Source organism: Petromyzon marinus, chromosome 23 (assembly GCF_048934315.1).
Source record: "Petromyzon marinus isolate PM22_M1 ecotype Great Lakes invasive population chromosome 23, UKy_Petmar_22M1.pri1.0, whole genome shotgun sequence".
Classification (NCBI taxonomy): Eukaryota; Metazoa; Chordata; class Hyperoartia; order Petromyzontiformes; family Petromyzontidae; genus Petromyzon; species Petromyzon marinus.
The window spans coordinates 11,933,440-11,950,737 of NC_133689.1; the positions used below are offsets into that span (position 1 = coordinate 11,933,440).

General features: G+C 51.3%; 1 protein-coding gene and 1 long non-coding RNA gene across 3 annotated transcripts; one reads left to right on the forward strand and one right to left on the reverse strand.

Moving 5' to 3' along the window:
* The first annotated feature begins 1,868 nt into the window (after positions 1-1,868).
* LOC142925685 (uncharacterized) lies at positions 1,869-4,401 on the forward strand. Its single transcript, XR_012942650.1, has 2 exons — positions 1,869-2,209; positions 3,183-4,401. It is a non-coding gene; the product is annotated as an uncharacterized LOC142925685 (long non-coding RNA).
* Positions 4,402-7,250: 2,849 nt separating this feature from the next.
* On the reverse strand, positions 7,251-17,256 carry LOC142905347 (nuclear RNA export factor 1-like). Of its 2 annotated transcripts, XM_076069036.1 has the most exons (11): positions 15,595-15,676; positions 15,109-15,409; positions 14,189-14,306; positions 12,666-12,735; positions 12,249-12,337; positions 10,816-10,923; positions 9,485-9,594; positions 9,145-9,181; positions 8,236-8,313; positions 7,636-7,686; positions 7,251-7,392 (listed from the first exon to the last, which is right to left on the reverse strand). In XM_076069036.1, the coding sequence occupies exons 1-11, from the start codon at positions 15,614-15,616 to the stop codon at positions 7,390-7,392; spliced, it is 987 nt and encodes a 328-aa protein (XP_075925151.1). In that variant the 5' UTR covers positions 15,617-15,676; the 3' UTR covers positions 7,251-7,389. The 2 variants fall into 2 exon arrangements, with proteins under 2 accessions (XP_075925151.1, XP_075925152.1); XM_076069037.1 differs by lacking the exon at positions 15,109-15,409 and having other exon boundaries at positions 15,595-17,256.
* Between the last annotated feature and the right edge of the window lie 42 nt (positions 17,257-17,298).

Below are 17,298 nucleotides of genomic sequence, written 5' to 3' on the forward strand. Positions count from 1 at the left end.
ACCACACACCGACCTGTCTGAACGAGACGGGCGGCGTGAGGTCCCTGGCCCCGCGAGGCTCGCTCACCAGCACGGAGGCCGCGAGGCTCGCCAGCCCCGCGTCGTCCCCGGCGCGCAGCAGAGGCCCCGCCGCGGGCGAGCCGGGCTCGGTGTCCGCGAGCTCCGCGACGAACGCGCCGAGCGGGGCGCAGCGCGCGTACAGCCGCCCGAGCAGCTGCCTCGGGGCCTCCGTCCCCCTCGCCACCTCCTCGCCCTCCTCCTCCTCGTAGTGACACGAGCGCGACGAGGTGGAGGCCATGCTTCCCTCGCCGGGCGCGCTCGACTCCTCAGGGGCGAGAGACGCCGACCAGACAGGGCCGGATTCAGGCTACGAGGGCCCTGAGTAAATTGCATACAGTATTGCAATGTTTATTAAGTCATACAAAAGTGTTTTTACCGATGTAAAATGAACACATTTATTCGACTCGTGGTAAAATCATCAAACGTGAATGACTCGCTATACTCGTTTCTGTAAACACACGTCGTCGTCGTCGCAATTGAAAGATAAAAGGTCGCCCCGAGGTCCTCGCTACCGTCGCTGAGCTGTGTAGATTCAATGTGGGGACGCAGTGCCTCGACCAGGGGGGCTGAGTCCCGATTGGCCTGGGGGGGGGGGCCCAGCCCCGCGTCAACTGTGGGGCGAGGGGAGGGGGCTCGTGAGAGCTGAACGCTGGACGCCTCTAAACTATTTGTTTATTTTAGCAGGTGGGGCCCACTGAGCCATTGTAGCCTTTTTTTCAGAAGAGAGCTGGCCACACATTATAGTCCAACGAAGTGGCTTATCATCGTGTGGAAATGTATAGCAGCCAAATACTCTTAAACGCGTGATCCTGATTGATACTAAATGTGGAGGAATAAACCCAGAGGACCTGGAGAACAAAAAAAACACGCGACCAAGGGGAGAGACGCAAACAAATTCCAAATATTACAGCAGGCGAGGTAGTGAACACCTCGCCACCGCGGCGCCCAAGCGCCGAGTCAACATTTTTGGTGAATTGCGTCTTCGCGTTAACCGGGTCAGAGGGCCATTCGCCAGGCAACACGGCAGGGACATCCTAGCAGGCATTTGTGGTTGAAACTCGTTGCCCGCAGTTATAACGCCGTGAGTTGGGGGCTGAGTTATGCAATTAAAATGGTTATTTATAACATGTGCGATGTTGAAATGTCTCTTCAGCACCACGGTCTTTGCATAGAAGCACTCTTACAAAATTGAGTTGTATACCATTCACAAAAGCACCATGCCATAACCTTACAACAGTTCCATCTCCCAGCAGCTCACTTGTATACCCGTTTCCTTGCCAGAGGCTATGTTTGATCCTTAAATCTACACATTCATTGGGAACTTACCCCGATTTAGTAAAAAAGTGCACATTTTAGAATTTCCCACTGCATGTCACTGCCAACCGCACACTCACCTCTTACTCACTGATAGCTTCTGGTTTGACAAGCCCATTGTTAGACCTACACCATACCTCTTTCTCAGGAAGTCCATGTAACAGTGGAATGTGTTTCAAATTCCGTGAGTTGGTAGCGCTTCCAATGCACGTGCGTTACAGTTTTAGGGATGAGGCTGTCTGCCTGTGCGTGACAGCTGTAGGGACGAGGCTGTCCGCCTGTGTGTGACAGCTGTAGGGACGAGGCTGTCCGCCTGTGTGTGACAGCTGTAGGGACGAGGCTGTCCGCCTGTGCGTGACAGCTGTAGGGACGAAGCTGTCCGCTTGTGCGTGACAGCTGTAGGGACGAGGCTGTCCGCCTTTGCGTTACAGCTGTAGGGACGAGGCTGTCCGCCTGTGCGTGACAGCTGTAGGGACGAGGCTGTCCGCCTGTGCGTTACAGCTGTAGGGACGAGGCTTTCTGCCTGTGCGTGACAGCTGTAGGGACGAGGCTTTCTGCCTGTGCGTGACAGCTGTAGGGGCGAGGCTTTCTGCCTGTGCGTGACAGCTGTAGCGATGAGCGTGCAGAGGCGCTGTGCGGGGCCGGACGTCGTTGCTGATGCGCGAGTCCCAGGCGCGCTACGACCACCTGGAGCACGTCAGCAGCTGTGCCCCCTCTGCCTGGAGATGTTCTCCAAGCCCGTGGTCATCGTGCCCTGCCAGCACAACCTGGGCCACAAGTGCGGCAACGACGCATTGCAGTTGCTCGCCCGAACGCTCGCCTGTGACACTCGCCTGTATGCTTACCTGTGACACTCACCTGCACGTTCACCTGTACACTGGCATGAACGCTCACTCACCTGTACATTCTCTTGCACACTCACCTGTATACTCATTCGCCTGTGCACTCGCCTGTACGCTCACTTGCCTGTACAGTACTCACCTGTGCAGTGACTGGCCTGCACGCTCACCTGTTCACTGTCACCCCCCTCCCACCCTCCTTGGGGGTACGGGGGGGGCCCGTGGTGCCGCCAGGAGGTGGTGCTGCACCGCCACGGGGTGTACACCTCCAACACAGCCTCCTCCTCTACAACATCATCCACATCTACACGCAGCAGCAGCAGCAGCGTGAGGGCAGGGGGCACGGGGCAGGGCAGTGACAAAGGGCAGGACACGACTGGGCCAGGGGGACAGGGCGCAGGTGTAGGGGGCAGTGAAGGAGAGGAGGGAAGGGCAGGGTTTAGAGTAGGGTAGGAGGCAGGGAGGGCAAGGCTGTGTAAAATAGAGTATTGGGGTAGAGGCGTATGGCTGGGTGGGGTAGTGTAGAGGAGGGCAAAGCTGGGGATGGGCAGGGGTAGGGCAGTCTCAGGGCATGGTGGGCAAGGCAGCACAGCAGGAGAAGGCAAGGCTGGTCATAGTCACCTTGTTGCTCTGTCTGGTAGTTGCGTTGTTGGTGATAGTGGTGGTTGTTGTTGTGGGGTGTGGTTGTAGTACTATGGCAACCCGTGTTGTTGTTGGTGCTAATGGCCACGTTGTTATTGTAGTGGTTGTGATTGTTGTGTTCATTGTTGTCTCTGTCATCGCTGTCACCGTCATCATCACTGTTGTGATTCTCCACGCAGCGTCGTCGTGGTTGTTGGAATCGCTGTTGTCCCAGTGTTGTTGTTTATTGTTATCTCTGTGCTGTCATCCTCCAAGTGTTGTTGTTGTGCCAGTGTTGTTGTCCTAGTTTCGTCGTCGTCGTTGTTGTGGTGGTGGCGGTGCCCCCAGGGGCCCCGGCGGCCGCAAGGACGCGGAGCCGCGCTGCTTGGAGCACGGTGAGGAGGAGGAGCAGGAGGAGGAGGAGGAGACACGTGAACTGATCCTCCTCCTGGTGCCGCACGCCCAGCTGCTCGCTCTGCAACCAGCGGCACAGCCAGACGGCAACGCTCGACGTCATCAACGAGCAGCGCGACGTGGACTACTCCTCATACCTCCTCAACCTCCTCACACCACCACCACACACCACCACGCACCACCACACACCACCACACACCACCATCACCACACACCACCACGCACCACCACGCACCACCACCACTACACACCACCACACACCTCACACCACCACGCACCACCACACCACCACGCACCAACACGCACCACCACACACCACTACACACCACCACACACCTCACACCACCACGCACCACACACCACCACGCACCACCACGCACCACCACGCGCCACTACGCGCCACCACGCGCCACCACCCACCACCACGCGCCACTACGCGCCACCACGCGCCACCACCCACCACCACGCCCCACCACGCACCACGACACACCACCACACACCACCACTACACACCACCACTACACACCACCACACACCACCACGCACCACCACACACCACCACCACTACACACCACCACACACCACCATCACCACCACGCATCACTACACACCACCACACCACCACGCACCACCACCATCACCACCACGCACCACGACAAACCACCACACACCACCGCCACCACGACACACCACACCGCTCTTCACACTTTCACGCCCCTCATCTCCAGACCTTCACGCCCCTCCATATACCCTGATTCCATCTTCTCTCACCCCCTCGCTCATCCACACACCTCACACATCCACACGCCTTGTCACACCTCAACACACCACCTCACACGTCCACATGATGTTGGAACCGGTACATCCCCCCTGTATAGTGAGCTGAGTGATGGTGCTGGTGATGATGGTGATGCTATGTCTGTTACTGATGGTGTTAAATACGTTGGTGATGTTAATGACGGTAATGGCAGTGATGATAGTTAATTATGTTGGTGATGTTGATGATGGTAGTGATGTTAATGGTGATAATGGGCCGTCGCCTCCAACAGGGTGGGCAGTCTTGGTAGTGTTGGTTATATTTGTAGTGGTCGACTTGACGCGAACAACTTTCTTGTTTTCTCCGACACATCTTGTATTACAACTCTTCACAGTACGTCTGTGACTCCGTCATTCCGCTTAGCCGCAGCTCGCTCGCCGCGCTCTGCCCGTCTCGCTCACTCCGCTTCCTTCCCCTATCCCTCACTGTCCCTTTGTGTCGTCCCTGTCTCTCTTCATCGCTCGCTGTCTCCGTCTCTCTCCGTCGCTCGCTGGCTCCGTCTCTCTCCGTCGCTCGCTGTCTCAGTCTCTCTCCGTCGCTCGCTGTCTCCGTCTCTCTCCGTCGCTCGCTGTCTCCGTCCCTCTCCGGCGCTCGCTGTCTCCGTCCCTCTCCGTCGCTCGCTGTCTCCGTCCCTCTCCGGCGCTCGCTGTCTCCGTCGCTCTCCGTCGCTCGCTGTCTCCGTCTCTCTCCGTCGCTCGCTGTCTCCGTCCCTCTCCGGCGCTCGCTGTCTCCGTCCCTCTCCGTCGCTCGCTGTCTCCGTCTCTCTCCTTCGCTTGCTGTCTCCGTCTCTGTCCGTCGCTCGATGTCTCCGTCTCCCTCCGTCGCTCGATGTCTCCGTCTCCCTCCGTGCTCGATGTCTCCGTCTCTTTCCGTCGCTCGCTGTCTCCGTCTCTCTCCGTCGCTCGCTGTCTCCGTCTCTCTCCGTCGCTCGCTGTCTCCGTCTCTCGCTGTCTCCGTCTCTCTCCGTCTCTCGCTGTCTCCGTCTCTCTCCGTCGCTCGCTGTCTCCGTCTCTCTCCGTCGCTCGCTGTCTCCGTCTCTCTCCGTCGCTCGCTGTCTCCGTCTCTCTCCGTCGCTCGCTGTCTTCGTCTCCGTCGCTCGCTGTCTCTCTCCGTCGCTCGCTGTCTCCGTCTCTCTCCGTCGCTCGCTGTCTCCGTTTCTCTCCGTCTCTCAATGTCTCCGTCTCTCGGTGTCTCCGTCGCTCGATGTCTCCGTCTTATCTCCGTCGCTCGCTGTCTCCGTCGCTCGCTGTCTCCGTCTATCTCCGTCGCTCGCTGTCTCCGTCGCTCGATGTCTCTGTCTCTCGATGTCTCCGTCGCTCGCTGTCTCCGTCTCTCTCCGTCACTCGCTGTTTTCGTCTCTCTCCGTCTCTCGATGTCTCCGTCTCTCGATGTCTCCGTCGCTCGATGTCTCCGTCTCTCGATGTCTCCGTCGCTCGCTGTCTCCGTCTCGTCTCCGTCGCTCGATGTCTCCGTCTCTGTCCGTCGCTCAATGTCTGTCTCTCTCCGTCGCTCGATGTCTCCGTCTCTCTTCGATGCTCGATGTCTCCGTCTCTCTCCATCGCTCGATGTCTCCGTCTCTCTCCGTCGCTCGATGTCTCTGTCTCGTCTCCGTCGCTCGATGTCTCCGTCACATTGCTGGGTTCAAACTCGGGTCCCCAAATTAATATTTCAGTGTGTAAACCACTGCTCCCATATTTAATTAACTACTGGTTAATTGGCCCATTAACTGTTGAATTAAATGTCATTTCTATCGACTCACCTATCCATATCAGTGATGATGATGATACGTATTTAGCGCGCAGCGCGACAGACCCGGTGACCTGAGTTTGATTCCTGCTCAAGGTCAACACCAGTCAGGATTATCTGAAACGGTCCTGGGCCTCCCCAAGGTCGACTCAGCCTCAAATGAGTACCTAGTGCGGTGTGTAAACAACGCCATTTGGGAGACAAAGGCAGTTGGGCATGGTGCTGGCCATCTACCCCATCGCGTACCATGCCAGCCTTAATAGGTGCTCGCTAACACCACCTGCCCCAACAGTCTGTTAAGGCTATAGGGGGGATGTTTGTCATCGTGTGAGTGATGGGGCAATAGTACAGAAAGTAGACAAGTTTCCGTACCTGGGCAGTGTGCTTCTAACCAACTCCAGTTTGGCTGCAGTTGTCTCACTCTGAATCCGCTGAGCAGCACTGCATTTGTTTTTCACCGTGTGAACGAAAATTAAGTTGAATATTTTGAGGTTCTTTAAAAATTATTACTAAACACTGCTTATAAACATAAACGCATCAATGCTGAGAATATAATGTCAGATGCATATAGTCTGTACTTTATACAGTGGTTTGTGCTTAGAAACTGCCAGTCAGACGCAAACTTGTCATGCTGGGGTGTTATTGCCAGAAACGTCTTTGTTTCCCCAGCGCTGATTTTTACCAACCACACCAGGTATTCATTTAAGGTTGAGTCGACTTAGGGGAGGAGTAGGGCCGGTTCAAATATAATTTACCACTGCTATTGGCCATGACCGGGAATTATGTGAAATAGTATCGGACCCAGATGACATCCCCGTCGCACCCCACGGTAAACAGGAGGAAATGGCTCTGACACTCGGGTCCGTAGGTTTACACGGGCCTTCCCACCATAATGGTCCTTAATGATTGTGAACAGAGTCAGGGACCCCAAAAGCACAAAGAATAACCCAAGACCGTGGCCTCTTATTGGTATTGGAGGTCTTCACCAGGTCAAGAGAGCTTCCTGGTGTGTGCACGTGTTCCACTGTTGCGGTGCCCTGCAGTGGCATTTTGGTGACACTTTTTTTTTCAATTTGTGGAGGAAATTTCTCCTGCCATGGCCAGGTTGGATCTGATGTATGGAGTCCCACTGCTTGCGGTGGTGGGGGGCCAGTGAGCTTCTTGATGGTTTGATCCACAATGAGGCGCTTCTTGGGATGTTTGCGTTCTTCCAATTGTTTATCCACGCAAGCATATCGGTTGTGTGGACATAAGCCGGATGGATTTAAGAAACGTTTCCATTGATTACCACGATAACAGATCAAACTAGCGACTTCTGGATTGTGTACCAACCATTGCGTCATGCCAGCGTCCTGTGATGTCATGGTTATAGGTGGGGGGAAATAACAACCAGGGTACAAGGTGTTAGTGTGTCGTGAGTTTGAGGACACAGTTTCAAATATAGTTATTTTTTTATTTTTTTCCTCTCCCCCAAAATGGGGTAAAAACAAATAAATTACAAAGTACAAGGGTTGTGGAGGAAAGGGTTGGTAGGAGAACGTGTGCCGAGATCGCCAGCAATCTGCGGCGGACGCCTGCTCACTGTACGAACGCCTCCCGTGGAATCCGTCCGGTAGTCGGACGAAAAGGAACGATGAAGGTAGGCGACCGTGGTTTTCGGAGATCCGAGCCGGACGGCGACAGTGATGAGGGAAGGGGGGAGAGAGAGGGGTGGAATAGAAGGGGAGATGGGCGGTATCGTTAGTGATGCTCGTCAAACGCGAATGTGCCCGACCGTTTGCTATCAGTCGTGTCCATAAACGGTGCGGATGGGACGGCACTCACGTTCAGTTCCATGAGGGTGTTCGCACACTGCTGGAACTGCCAGCTGTTCTCCTGCAGCCACCCGAGAGTGGGCGCGCACGCACACAGGAGAGACGTCAACATGACTATCCAGTTTGCCAACCAGATAGCTAGGCCTGGCCTGGATCCCATGGCAGACTGAATGGGCGACGCCGCTCCAAGTGGGTCATGTAAGCCCCTTACATTGTGCCGCTTTGCTCGCTTTCCTATGGGAGCTGCACGCTTTGATGTTGGCCGACTTCGGAAACAGTCATAATGTCACAAAGTCAGTGCACAAGAGGTGCAACTGTTAAGTTGCTGCTGATTAAGTTTAAGTTTTTGCCAATGTTTTGTAAAATAAAATGGTGGATATGTAAACAAATGATTGATTAGAGCTTGGTATATGCTTAAGCCATTTCAAGCATACGTTAAACCTCTAATAATAATAATAATTTTAAAATAAATATTGTTCCTTTCATCTGGCTGTGGACAAAATGGAGGATGGGAAGTGGTAGGAGTAATGCCAGGGTTGTGGCCAAAGAGCCGCATGGCCCTCGAAAAGTTGGGAGAATAAATATTGCTCATTGTTGCAGCGAAGCGTACCGCAATTCTGTGCACCACCGCAGGCGTGGAGGGCACCGCAGGCGTAGAACTTCGCAGCTGCGTAAGCATCTGCCCATCCTGATGGTGACAATGGTGAAGGTAGTGGTTGTAAAAAGTGGTATAGATCATGGCGATAATGATTGTGATTGATTATAGTGGTGAGCATGATTATGGTAACAGTAGTCGTGGTGATGAAGATAATGGTAAAGATGGTAATGATTGTTGTGGTAGTAGTAGTTATGGTGAAAGGGATCATGGTGATGATGAAATTACATTATGATGTTGGCGGTCAGGATGAAGATGACGGCAATAGTGGTGGTGTTTGTGGCAATGATGATGATAGTGATGATTGTGGTAATGATGGTAGATGTGTGACGAAGATAGTCAAAGATGGTGTTAGAGATAGATGATTGAAGCAATAAGTGATGATGTTGATAACCGCCAGCAGGACAAAAACAAAAAACAGATAATGACATTTAACAGCTGCTCATGTTCCTCTGTGTCATCTGTAAACTGCACGTAACCTTTTCTTAAGTGAACTCTTATACAGTTAAGAAACTTAAGTGGGCTCGGGCAGGACACGTCATTATAAGGGTTAATGGCTGATGATCAAGAATGCAGCAATGAGATGGAACCCATCTAACAGTTGTTCATGGGCAGGTGCTAGGTGGGTTATTACAATTTCGCAATCATGAGAAATTTCAATGGCTTAGGGGAGGTATTCATCCAGCAGTAGTTTGACCAAGGCAGGTAATGATGACCTTCAGAAGTGTTTTACTTGGTGCATTTGGCAAAATCCTCTGATCACAAGCACTTTTGCACGTATGGGGAAACTGGAATGCGCGGAGACACAAATATCACAGAGAGTGGGGATAGCTTGAGGGCCGGCATCTGTGGAGGGTCACTCACCAGGATCACGAGCTGTGGAAAGTGTTTTCGCACGAAGCTGTTGACACACACACATGCAGTTAGAGATGGGACACAAAAGGCCAAGGGAGTGTGTGTGAGTGACCGGGTGGATGAACGCATGAGCGAGCGGGGTGTTGAGCGCATGGGTGAAGCTGGAGGGTGGGGGAGTAGGCGTGCGGGCGAGCCATCGGTTGAACAGGCAACCACAAAGATAAACCATGTAGATGAGTGGGTGGATAAGGATGAGGACGAGTGAGTGCCTGGCTGAGTGGGCAGCTACGTGGACGGACAGGCGAATGGGTAAGCGGGCAATGTCGCGTTCATGACAAAGGAGCGGTACCTGATGTAGGCATTTGGGTCGTGGAAGGAGTCGCACAGTGGATTCCCCTTCAGCCATAGCTCTTTCAAATTGAAGGCCTTCAGTGGGTAAAGTTCCCTCACATCTTTGAGCTGCATGGCAGGGGAGATATTTCCATACAATTAGGGGCATAAGGGCCATGCTTCTGGGCAACTTACCACAAGTTATGCATTACAATCCATGCCCATGCATGGATTGTAACGCTTTGCAGAATGCATTTGCCTTAGCGTGCAAAAGCTGACACGCAGCTGTCACGGCAAAATGTGTATGCATATTTGTAAACAGTCCCTTGTGCTATAGTTTGCATCTCTTTTGGTTAACCCTTTCATCAATGGTGTGCGGTATTCAGTTGGGTGTGTCCTTGATAGTAACACCACATTATACAAACATTTCGTTTATATTGGATCACATTTTATGAACGTTACATTCCCCTCCATAACGAATGGGCAGAGTCAATGCAGAAATTCCTTCAATATTCGTTGAAAAGGGTTAACAAAGGAGGCCAAATACTGCAATCACATATTCTAAGTGAATGTATCAGCTCTCAACTTAATTGATTAATTAGCCCTTTCAGCATAATGGTCAAATTCAAGAGTCCATGCTATGTTTCGTCTTTTGTTTGTATTAATTGTATTTTGTTTGTGTGGTCTGTCCTGTCCAGTATGTACTGTGTCCCATTTGTACTGACCGTCTCATCGTATGTCTCACTGTACTCTCTTGTCTGCACTGTCTTGTTGCCTATCTTGTTCATGCAGCCCAATATGTTTTGTCCATATAATTAGTTGTCTGCCTTGTCTGTCTCTTATGTGTCATTAGCCTAATTTAACGTGCATATAATTTGCATGAATAATAAAGAACTGGTTCCTACACACCATTTGGTGCATGTGTTTTGAGTGCAATGACTGAAGTTAATTGACGTATTGATGCGGAGTTGCAGGCCTACTGTACAAAGTACATCAACAGGTACCACCCATAGGTGATACATGTTGATGTACTAAACTGCAATAGTACGTTTCACATTTGTGTATTCATTGCATTTAAATAATTAATTACGTGTTTCCACTAATTAAAGGCATATCTGATACCCAATACATGCTTAAAATAATATCAAGCGAATCGGAAATGAACAAGTACCAAAACAAAAGGAGACGATATAAGATGTAATAGTAGGTATATCGATACTTGGATTGAATCGCGTAACGAACGGTCGACTCGCTGTGGCGAGGAATCTGAACCAACGCGACGCTCGCACCAGAGGTGCACCAGGCATGCGAGCGTCGCGTCGCGATTTATTGAACGGCGCTCACACCCACATTGTTTGTGGAGAGGTTCAGCTTCTTGAGAGATGGAGTGTGCTGGGCAAGTTTTGCCAGGTCATCCAACCGGTGCAGGTCATTGCACGTTAGATTCAGGGATGTGATCTGTGGGAGTGGAAAGCAAGGGAGGCACAGAAAAGACAAAGGTCCCTCTTATAGCCTTAACAGTCTTTTGCAGAAAGTGCTGTGAGCGAGCACCTATGAAAGCCGGCACGGTACACAAGGGTGGTCAGCACCACGCCGACCGCCTCTGTCTCCCTAGTGGTGATGTTTACACACTGCCCTAGGTACTCATTTGAGGCTAAGTCGACCTAGAGGAGGCCCAGGACCGGTTCAGATAATCGTCACTGGTGTTGGCCGTGAGCGGAAATCGAACTCTGGTCGCTCGATTCATAGCGCAGCGTGCGAACAACTGCACTACCGCTCCCCTCTAAGGGAGGCAAAAGACAAAGATCCCCAGTATAGCCTTAACAGACTGTAGGAGCAAGTGCTGTTAGCGAGCACCTATGAAGGCCAGGATGGCACACGAGGGGGTGGGTGGCCAGCACCACGCCGACCGCCTTTGTCTCCCCTGTGGCGATGTTTACTCACCGCACTAGGTACTCATTTGAGGCTGAGTCGACCTAGTGGAAGCCCAGGACCGGTTCAGAATAATTGTCACTGATTTTGGCCGTGAGCGGGAATAGAAGCTTGGGCCGCTAGGTTCGTAGCGCAGCGCAGTGCCACCACCTACGGTTTAGCAGCAATAGCAGCAATGTAAATGTCGTGCCGTGCCTCGTTTTGGTTTTATCTCAAATCGATGGTCGGCGATGACCGCTTGGTAAAATGGGGGCTACGCAACCATGAAGCACGCACCAATGTCCACGTGTGGCGACGCGCCTCTAATCCAGCACTAATTAATCTAGTCGCTAATTCCAATGCTACATTATACTGCAGTTTGGTACGTATTTTGTACTGGTAGAAACCTCCTGGTTCCACCCAGCCCACAGGGGATTATTGTGTCCGTCCGTCGTACATCCAAAAATGGGAGGGGTGGGGCTGGGTGGAGAGGGGAGGGTGGGGAGGGGCTGGGTGGGGAGGGAGGGGCTGGGTGGGGAGGGAGGGGCGGGGTGGGGAAGGCGGCCACGGCACACACGAGGGGGTGGGTGGCCACCAACCACGTCCGGCCATCATCACGACATTTTTCCCTCCACGTGGAAAATCAACAACATGCGTTTGGAGTATGCGGCTGCTCACAATCTCTAAATTATAAGCCGCCAATTCGTTGAGCCATCATTCGAGGCAAGCAACGTTCCTACCAGCTCCCTCTGCAGGAATGTGTTTTAAGAGTAATAATGCCCTACAGACGAATGGACCAAGAGAGCTAACGCAGCAACACTATACCTTAGGTGCAAAGCATTAAAACACGTGGGGAGAGGAGAAGGCCGTACCATTGGAATATTCTCTCGGATGATCTTGTTCAGACCATCCATGTGGTCCTTCCGGTTCAAAACCAGGTCGACACCACGTGCCTCCAGCTCTGGGGAGTGGGGGAGGGTGATCGTGCATGTTGTAGACGGGGACCGTAGACGCACAACGGTTCATTACGCGTTGCATTCAACTCAACTCCTACCCTCGCGATGCGTACAGTGAGTGATGCGCATAAGGATGAATTAATTAAATATTAGTTCAAATGACATGACAATGATATCTTTAGGCTAACAGGATGAATAAACTAGAACAAATGAGACTAAAGAAACAGTATGAACGATTCTCGGCTCAAATAATAAAGCTGAGTTGTGACAAGTTGTCAATGTGCAGGAGTGCAAAGTAAACGTAAAAAAAACACAAATGTTTGTTTCAATTACCTTCATTAATTCTGACCGCCTTCAAGTCCAGAGCTTTGTTGGTAGGGTCATATTTTTGGCTCAAACATTTCTGTAAAAAGAACACGCACATGTCGCATCCCCCATTAGCATAAACTGGCTGCTATGACAGGGTCTGTTGGGGTGCACCAATTTTAAGCACAATGTGAGGACACAGCATCACCATGTCATCTACACGCATTGCGTGTCACTCAGTGACACGGCTTTTGCAGTGGAAAAACAACCTGTCGCCGCCTGAGCCGCGCTGAGCTGACTTGGCACAGCAGTGGGCATAGTAACACACAGACCTGGCTGTCTTTGTCACTGCTAACATTGTCTACGTAATGGCCCTGTACGTTTATTTTAGGTCAAATTGACCAAGCTCAGATACCCACTCTAACAGCAGGGTGATTACTGGAGCCGGGACCACAGTGCAGTGGGTTTGCTCAACCAACCACAGAAAATACTCCCTGCTTAGGCTTACAGAGTATTGGGGGCAGCGAGTGCTCTTCGTGAACACTAATTAAGGCCGGAAAGGTACACCAGACGGTGATGTGGTGAGCACCACACCAAGCTGTGTTTGTCTCCCCATTGGTGATGTTAACAAACTGAACCAGGTATAAATATATGGTTGCGTCCATATAGGAAAAGTGTCATAGCATCACAAGTTTAGGAGGGCATGGCTCTAAAGAAAGCTGTCTATGGTGTGGACCAATCAGTTTAAAAGACAATGCATATACTACCAGAGCATGTTTTTTGTTTCCATGTTCACAAGTATATATGGTTAATGCAGACATGATTCCTTGCAAAAGGTTTCAATTTGGTGTTTTAACATCTTAACACTATTTTTATTTTTGATTTAAAGCTTTCGTGACTGCAGTAATTCATATTCTTAGTTTTTTCGGTAAAGTCAACGTGACTTTACCGAAAAAACTAAGAATATATAATACTATTTTTATTTCCAGAAAGGCTAACATCTATTCTTATATATCAATGTTGCATGCCGATTTAAACTAGATACTTTACAACGTCAAAGTTTAGTTTGTTTAACCAGTTGAGAATTCAAGATACCAGGATGTGTTCACTTCTTGTCAAGGAGCATAAACCATCACGTGAGCTCCAGTCATCCTCGTAGTGGCTTTTGGCCGCTCATCGAAAAAAGATAGTCACTGCATCGAGCGCATTCAAATGCACTTCTGCGGCCTTCTGGAACGCTCTTCCAATATTAGAAAGCTACTGGAGCTATGCACTCTTAAATATAAATTGACAACTCATTTCTCTAGAACTACTTTTTGTGTTTAGTTGTCCTCCCGCACCTCCGGTCAGCATGGTTGGCTATGTATGGTGTGAAATAAGTTTAAATGCATACATTTCCAAGAGTGACCTGGGTCACCAAAATGACAAGTCTCTATATTCTATAATTATTTTGGTGCAACTGTTAACCTTTTATAATTGGCATTTCTTTCTCAAAACCTGATACCTAGGATGCTCCATCTCCACGTTTGCACACCCCCCAGTACATTTACCGAGATCTCGAACCAGCACAATTGGCTTGGCACCGCAGAATCGGCTTTGAAGATGCGCCGCTTGGCCACCAGCAGCTGCTGCCGCTGCGCCTTGCAGATGGACATCGTATAGGGCCCGCTGGTGGTGGCAACGCAGGTGCACCACAAACAAAACACAACAGCACAGAACATCAGCGATGAGGGCAAGAATTAGGCACATGAGAAAAACCTGCGCTTTGCCCAGACAGAGGCAGTGTCCAGGCTCCACTCGAGGTTTGCATTATATTCTAGGTCGCTAGTCGACTATAATAGGAACGTGACTAATAGCCACAGGCAGAGCAAGATGTATACTGGATGTGGTGCGCCGGGTTGTGGTTATTAGTCAAAATGTTACTGACCCAGACAGACCCAGCTGAAATTATGCCCCGACTCTAAAAAGAACGCAATAGCTAAACACTGATGGATGTATATAGTGTCTAAATCGAACACATCTCTAGATGCTGTATGAAAACCAGGGCGTGCGCACCATGGAGAATCAGATGAGGGCTCCGAGGATTGAGGTGAGAGCCTCATTCACCGCTATGGGAAAACAGTATTGTGGTGGCCTTCTGGATCATATAGAGTAAATAACCCTCTTGTAGCCTACCTAGGTTGTAAGAGCAAGTGATGTCAGTGAGCGCCTATTCAGGCCTAAATGGCATGTAAAGGGGTGGGTGGTTTGGTCAGCCGCACCCGGCCGCCTTCACTGCCCCATTGCTGCTAAAGTTTTCACAATGCAGCAGGTACGAATCGACTTTGGGCAGGCCCGGTTCATATATCAATCTCCACTGATGTAGCCATCGCTGGAAATCAAACTAAGGTCCCCAGGTACATAGTGCAGTGGCCTAATCACCGCGTCCCCTCTGCACACACATGCACAGTGTTCGCTCAGTTAAACTTACCGGCGCTGGCAGGAACCCGACCTATCCCCCTTGTTCACATTTCCACGTCCACTCATACGATGGGAGCGGGGGATTCGGCCATCTCTAGCATCTCGTCCTCCGCTACTACAAGAGCCTCCGCCATCACCTCGTGTCCATCCTGCACCATTCCTTGTTTTCCAGGTGCCCATATGGTGTGCATATTCGCCTCTCTTTCCACCACCACGTGCGGGGAACCCAGACAACTCCTCAAACATGTGGGGTCTGGGGCCTCTATGAGGACTCCTGGCTGTAGCCTGGGTCTCCATGCACACTTCATGCTCTGTGGACACGGTGGTGGGGGGACTAAAATCTGAGTCAGTGGAGGAGAATATTAATTTGTGAACTTACATTATAATAAATGTGCGACAGTGCTGTATGTTGTACATTAATGCTGATGTGTGTTTTGTATGTTATAGGTTTGTGTTGTGTGTTATTGCTGCTGTGTTGTGCGATAGTGGCGCGCACCTTGGAAAGTCATGTTCGCCATGGCCACGCAGAGCGAGAGGATGTCGGCTTCGTTCGCCAAAGCTGTTGTCGCCGTCTTCGACTCCACGGCACTGCTGAGCTGTGATTCGTGTTCCGCGCCACTGAATGTCACAGCCAACTTCTCCGTCTCCCTCCTCCATCTGATGCGTGCTTCCGCCCTGCCGTCTCTTAGACCCCGCCCCTTCTGGGTTACCGAGATCTCGCGAGAGCCGCGCCCGTCACGAGAACCACAACAAAAACAACAACAATGGTGAACGCGTTACAATCCACGACAACATCGTTACGTAGCATGTCATATAAATGGCTGTGCGCCTCGAGGCGCACAGCCATTTGACTTATAAATTAAAAATAATCAGAAAACACGATTGGACTTAGACTCGCGTGACGTGTTTTAATAAAGTAAAGTTACTTGAAGTATTTAAGTAATTGGGATATTTTATGGGGGAGGGTGAGGGGTGTGTGGTTGTGTGTTGATGTGTTTGTGTGTTGATGTGTCTGTGTGTTGATGTGTCTGTGTGTTGATGTGTCTGTGTGTTGATGTGTTTGTGTCTGTGTGTTGGTGTGTTGATGTGTTTGTGTATTGATGTGTTAATGTGTCTGTTTGTTGATGTGTCTGTGTATTGATGTGTTTGTGTATTGATGTGTTAATGTGTCTGTGTGTTGATGTGTTTGTGTGTAGATGTGTTTGTGTGTTGATGTGTCTGTGTTGATGTGTTTGTGTCTGTGTGTTGATGTGTTTGTGTGTTGATGTGTTGATGTGTCTGCGCTATAAACCCGGCGAGCCGCGTTCGATTCCCACTCGGGGCCAACACTGGCCCGCTTCTACGCCCTCTAAGTCGACTCAGCCTCAAATGAGTGCCGAGTGCTGTGCGTAAACATCGCCACGAGGGAGACAAACGCTCCAGACACGTGTACAACATCTCTCTCTCTCTCGAGTACAGACTACCATCGCTACTCATCATTTACAGACACAACAAAGACAAATATCCCTCGTGTAGCCTTAACAGACTGTAGGGGCAAGTGCTGTTAGCACCTATGAAGGCCGTAACGGTACACGAGGGGGTGGATGGCCAGCACCACGCCCGACCGACTTTGTCTCCCTAGTGGCGATGTTTACACACCGCACCAGGTACTCATTTGAGGCTGAGTCGACCTAGGGGAGGCCCGGGACCGGTTCAGATAATCGTCACTGGTGTTGGCCGTGAGCGGGAATCGAACCCGGGTCGCCAGGTTCATAGCGCAGCGTAGCGCTAACCGCGACACTATCGCTCCCCACACACACAGACACACGCACACAGAGATAGACACACAGAGAGACAGAGACACACAAACACACACATAGACACGCACAGAGACACACAGAGACACAGGCACATAGGCACACATACAGAGACACACACGTAGGAACACATACACACAGACAGACACACAGAGGGGGTGGGTGGCCAGCACCACGCCTGCCCGCCATCCCGGCCGCCTTTGTCTGTCCCCCAGTGCTGGCGATGTTGACCACACATCACGGCACCGGGTTACCCATTTGAGGCTGAGTCGACCTAGGGGGGGAGACCCCCCCACCGCCACTGAACTGACGGCGACCACCGTGAGTGGGAACCGAACTGGGTGCCTCGCACCTCGCAAACCGGAAGTGGCGGCGGGGGATGGGGGCAGAGGGCGGGGCGAGGC

Excerpts from the sequence above, each read along its gene's own strand:
- LOC142905347 (XM_076069036.1), bottom strand. The coding sequence starts at position 15,616 with ATGGCGAACATGACTTTCCAAG. Across the intron at positions 15,410-15,594 it reads GGCGAACATGACTTTCCAAG|AGCATGAAGTGTGCATGGAG; the intron begins GTGCGCGCCACT and ends CCGTGTCCACAG. Across the intron at positions 12,338-12,665 it reads GGCGGTCAGAATTAATGAAG|AGCTGGAGGCACGTGGTGTC; the intron begins GTAATTGAAACA and ends CCCACTCCCCAG.